The 4,256-nt window shown below is 51.6% G+C and overlaps 2 protein-coding genes across 2 annotated transcripts in view; one reads left to right on the top strand and one right to left on the bottom strand.

The window, feature by feature from the left end:
- Positions 1-2,404, bottom strand: part of Eif3i (eukaryotic translation initiation factor 3 subunit I) — a 9,560-nt gene extending 7,156 nt beyond the window's left edge. Inside the window, exons 1-3 of the mRNA XM_005353184.2 lie at positions 2,328-2,404; positions 2,128-2,220; positions 290-377 (exon numbers count right to left, since the gene is read on the bottom strand). Of these exons, the coding sequence (XP_005353241.1) occupies positions 290-377; positions 2,128-2,220; positions 2,328-2,330 (184 nt within the window). The 5' untranslated portion in view covers positions 2,331-2,404. The remainder of the gene's footprint in view (positions 1-289; positions 378-2,127; positions 2,221-2,327) is intronic.
- Tmem234 (transmembrane protein 234) overlaps positions 2,375-4,256 on the top strand; it is a 5,627-nt gene continuing 3,745 nt past the window's right edge. The window contains exons 1-2 of the mRNA XM_005353185.2: positions 2,375-2,463; positions 2,711-2,862. Of these exons, the coding sequence (XP_005353242.1) occupies positions 2,448-2,463; positions 2,711-2,862 (168 nt within the window). The 5' untranslated portion in view covers positions 2,375-2,447. The remainder of the gene's footprint in view (positions 2,464-2,710; positions 2,863-4,256) is intronic.

The following is a 4,256-nucleotide window of genomic DNA, read 5'->3' as shown; positions in this document are numbered from 1 at the left end:
AGATATACATACACCTGGTCCGCACACACAGATACACCACAGACACAGATATACATACACACAACCTGAGCCCATGTTCTCTTGGAAGTCATCCAAAGCATCTTCCAGTTCAGTCCCAAAGAGCCTACCTCACTCTCTTACCTCAGAGTGTTCCAACCTTCTTCTGTCTCCCCCACCAATGAAGCGACTGGGAGTAGGGGACCCTATTCTCCAGAGCGCCATAGCTTGTCAAACTCCCAACCTCATAGCTAGCATCTCAGGGCTGGCTGACTCACAGCCAAAAGGATACAGTCAGCATCCACACACCACACAGCGCCAGTGTGGCCCATGTAGGTGCCCAGCCTCTCGCCATTCACCGAGTACCACACATTGACAATCTGAAAGAGTAGAATGACAGGCTGGGTCACACCCCAGAAAAAGCAACAGCTTACTTGGCCCAACAAACCCTCTGTAGACTCTAGCCGAGCCCAGTCTGCCTTCTGCTCCTGTATTAGAGGAGCACTATAAAAGCAGACCAGCTCCTGGGTTTTCTTCTTCCTAAAGGTAAACAAGGTGAGTTCCAGTCTGGGGGAAAAAACAACAACAAAAAACATTTGGTGTAGCCGGGCGATGGTGGCACAGGCCTTTAATCCCAGCACTCGGGAGGCAGAGACAGGCAGATCTCTGTGAGTTCGAGACCAGCCTGGTCTACAGAGCTAGTTCCAGGACAGGCTCCAAAACCACAGAGAAACCCTGTCTTGAAAAACAAAAAAACAAACAACAAAAAACACTTGGTGTCCTGTCTAACTGGGACAGATGGCAGTAAGGACATATGGGCTCCAGTGCTACTTTGTCGCCTCCCTCTGAACTCCGTCCTTTTTTTTTTTTTTGAAACTGGGTTTCCCTGTGTAGCCCTAGCTGTCCTGAAATTCATTCTGTAGACCAGGCTGCCCTCAAATTCAAAAATTCGCCTGCCTCTGCCTCCCAAGTGTTAGAATTAAAAGCGCGTGCCACCACTGCCCAGCTAACTCTGTCATCTTTCAAAGGGCTAGAGAGGGCTGAAGAGATGGCTCAGAAGTTAAGAGCAGTGCCTGCTCTTCCAAAGGTCCTGAGTTCAATTCCCAGCAACCACATGGTGGCTCACAGCCATCTGTAATGGGGTCTGGTGCCCTCTTCTGGCCAGCAGGCATACACACAGACACAACATTGCAAGCTGTGTGTGGTAGCACACACCTATATTCCCAGCACTGGGAGGCTGAGGCAGGAGTATGGGGAGGCACAGGTCAGCTTGGAAAGACAACACATCCTTGCCAACATCTTTCCTCAAAGGGCAGCTGTGACATTCCAATAAAATAAATGTCTGAGAAACATAAAATGGAAGTGACTACCATACGCCGGGTGCAGTGAGAAAGCATTTAATGACCTCATTTTGTTGAGGGAGGTACTTGATGTTCCATGTTTTATTAAAAGGGAAAATTGTAATTTAGAACGGCATAATGTCAGGTTCCAAGTCACACTGCTAGCAGGTGCAGGGGTTAGGACTCACGTCAAGCTCTGACTTCAGACTACCCACTGATAGCATCAGTTAACTGTCTCCTCGTACAAATGCCTCAAAAGGCTGTACCCAAAGAGACGGAGCATGAGTATCAACACGTACTCAACAGACTAAGCTATGGACAGCCTCACTAAATTCCACGTCTCTTTCCTCTTTCCCTTTCTGATGCTAAGGATCCAACCCAGAGCTAGGTGCACACGTTAACCACTGGAGTCCGAACTACAACCCCAAGACCCCCATAATGGCAAGGCTCACGGATCAACTTTATCCTCCAGATTGTAGAGGCTGCGCGTTCTGGTTCTTCCCATCCTCGAGTCACTAGGGCTGATCCCCTCCCTCCAGGCCCCCCACCACACAGTCTTATTTCTCTTCTTCCTGGGTACTCGTTCCTACCGACCATCAACTTATCTTAGGTCTCCCAAGTAGAATGCTGTCGCTAGCCTACCCCAGTAAGGACGGTTCTCTGCGCTTTTCAAAAGAATTCCCCTCAGACGGCAAGGCTTGTTCACCCACCACCCGAGGGTGCGAACTCGCCCCTCCGGGTGCCCCGCCCTCCCGCGCTCTCTCCCTCCCTCCCTCGCGCCGCCGCTCACAGGGTCTTTGGCCACGGTGAAAAGGAGGTCTCCTTCGCGGTTGTACTTGATTTGAGTGATGGACCGCTCATGGCCCTGCAGCAGGATGGGCTTCTGCGGGGACAGAGCGGGAGTGTCAGCGCCAGGAATCCCGTCCCACCCCGACTGCGGCCCCACAATCACAGCACCCCACGCGGCAGCACCATATGCCCGGCACTCACCATCCCGGCGCTGACGCGAGGAGAGGCAATGTGAGTAGGACCGGACGTGGACTAGAGGCAACTTCCTGCTGCGGGGATTCCGCCCCTTGACTCCCGGAAGTAGAAGGGCCTGGCGTTACCATGGCGGCGTCTCTGGGTGGGTAGCTGGCCCCGCCCCTCCGCGGACACTGACTCCCGCTTGGGTCTCCTATCTCACTCTCCCGGCACCCGTGAACCCCAGCCCTGCTAAGCCCGGGACGGACTCACTTCCCCCCACCGTCGGTGCGGGACCTCCCGGCCTAGCGCAGCCCAGCGCGGAGAGCTCGGGAGAAAGATGGAGCCGGTCAGCCGAGCCCGAGGAGGCCGGGGAGGGCCTGGGTGACTCTCTGCTCCTTTGCTTTCAGGGCAGGTCCTCGCTCTGCTGCTGGTGGCCGCCCTGTGGGGTGGCACGCAGCCGCTGCTGAAGCGGGCCTCCGCCGGCCTGCAGCAAGTGCATGAGCAGACGTGGGCCCGGCAGCTGCTGCAGGAGATGAAGACTCTCTTCTTGAATACTGAGGTGCGTCTGTGGACTGGTGCTCCCTCGCAGGAGCCGCTGAGCCAGCATCCCAGCCCACCTCCTCCTCACTAGAAGCTCCGGGAGGAGTCACTTATTCCTTGTGATCCTCGGCGTTATCTTTGGTAAAATGGAAACTATATGATGACCAATGTGTAGGGCAGATGTGATAGTTGAGGGAACGGGGCGGTGGTAGTGGTGCATGCCTTCGGGAAGCAAAGGCGATCTCTGTAAGTTCGCGGCTAGCCTGGTCTACATAGCAACTTCCAGACAGTCAGGACTACACAGAGAAACCTTGTCTCGAAAAACTAAACAACAACAACAACAACAAAAAAAAAAAGAATTGAGGTAAGACACATAAAACACTTAGCATTGGGCTATTACAGCATATATATTCTGTCCATGGCTGGTATTATTGTTATTGCTACTTCACCAATTATAGAACTTCTGTGAGCCTTTTCAAAAGCTTTCTTTGGGCTCAGTTTGCCCTGGCGAAGAACATAAGAAAGGGCATCGAGGAATTGCCTCCAGCCCAGGGCTGCCCGGGTATGCAGCCAGCTAGATCTGCAGGACTCTCTGGGCCAAGGGGAAGAAGGGAAGAAGAGATGGAGTCCTGTGAGTTCCGAGGAGAGGGATGGAGCTGCAGGACCGGGAGTGGACTTCTTGGAAGGAGTGAACTGGCACTCAAGGCCATACAGGCTTAGGGAAGATGGGAACTGACCAAGTTGAGGGAGAGGGGCATTTACAGCAAGAGTATACATTGAATTTTTTTTTCTCTGTGCCCTAAAAAGGTCCTCAAGTAGGTGAGTCTTCCTGGGAATTTATTTATAAATGTAATTATTTGTATTAGATATGTTGTTGAAATAAAAATTGTCTATTATATATAATAATAAACATGGGCATTTATTTATCCCTCCCCTTTTGGGGAAAAGCCTGTGTAAGAACAGCAGTTCTCAACCGGTGAGTCATGACACCTTAGGGTTGGATATCAGATATTTACATTACAATTAATAGTGGAGGCACTGGGGAGATGGGTCTGCCATTAACAGCATTAGCTGCTCTCATGGAAGACTCAGGTTCAATTCCCAGCACCCACATGGCAGCTCACAACTGTCTGTAAATCCAGTTCCAGGGACTCTGACACCATCTTCTGGCCTTAGAAGGTACTGTCTGCACTTGGTGCACAGACGGTTATGCAGAGAATAAAATAAGTAAAATGAGGGGGCTGGAGCGATGGCTCAGTGGTTAAGAGCACTGGCTGTTCTTCCAGAGGTCCTGAGTTCAATTCCCAGCAACCACATGGTGGCTTACAACCATCTGTAACGAGATCTGGTGTATTCTTTTGGCATGCGAGCATACATGGAGGCAGAATGTTGTATACATAATAAATAAATAAA

Source organism: Microtus ochrogaster, chromosome 10, assembly GCF_000317375.1.
Source record: "Microtus ochrogaster isolate Prairie Vole_2 chromosome 10, MicOch1.0, whole genome shotgun sequence".
Lineage (NCBI taxonomy): Eukaryota > Metazoa > Chordata > Mammalia > Rodentia > Cricetidae > Microtus > Microtus ochrogaster.
This window is presented reverse-complemented; position numbering and strand designations above follow the sequence as displayed.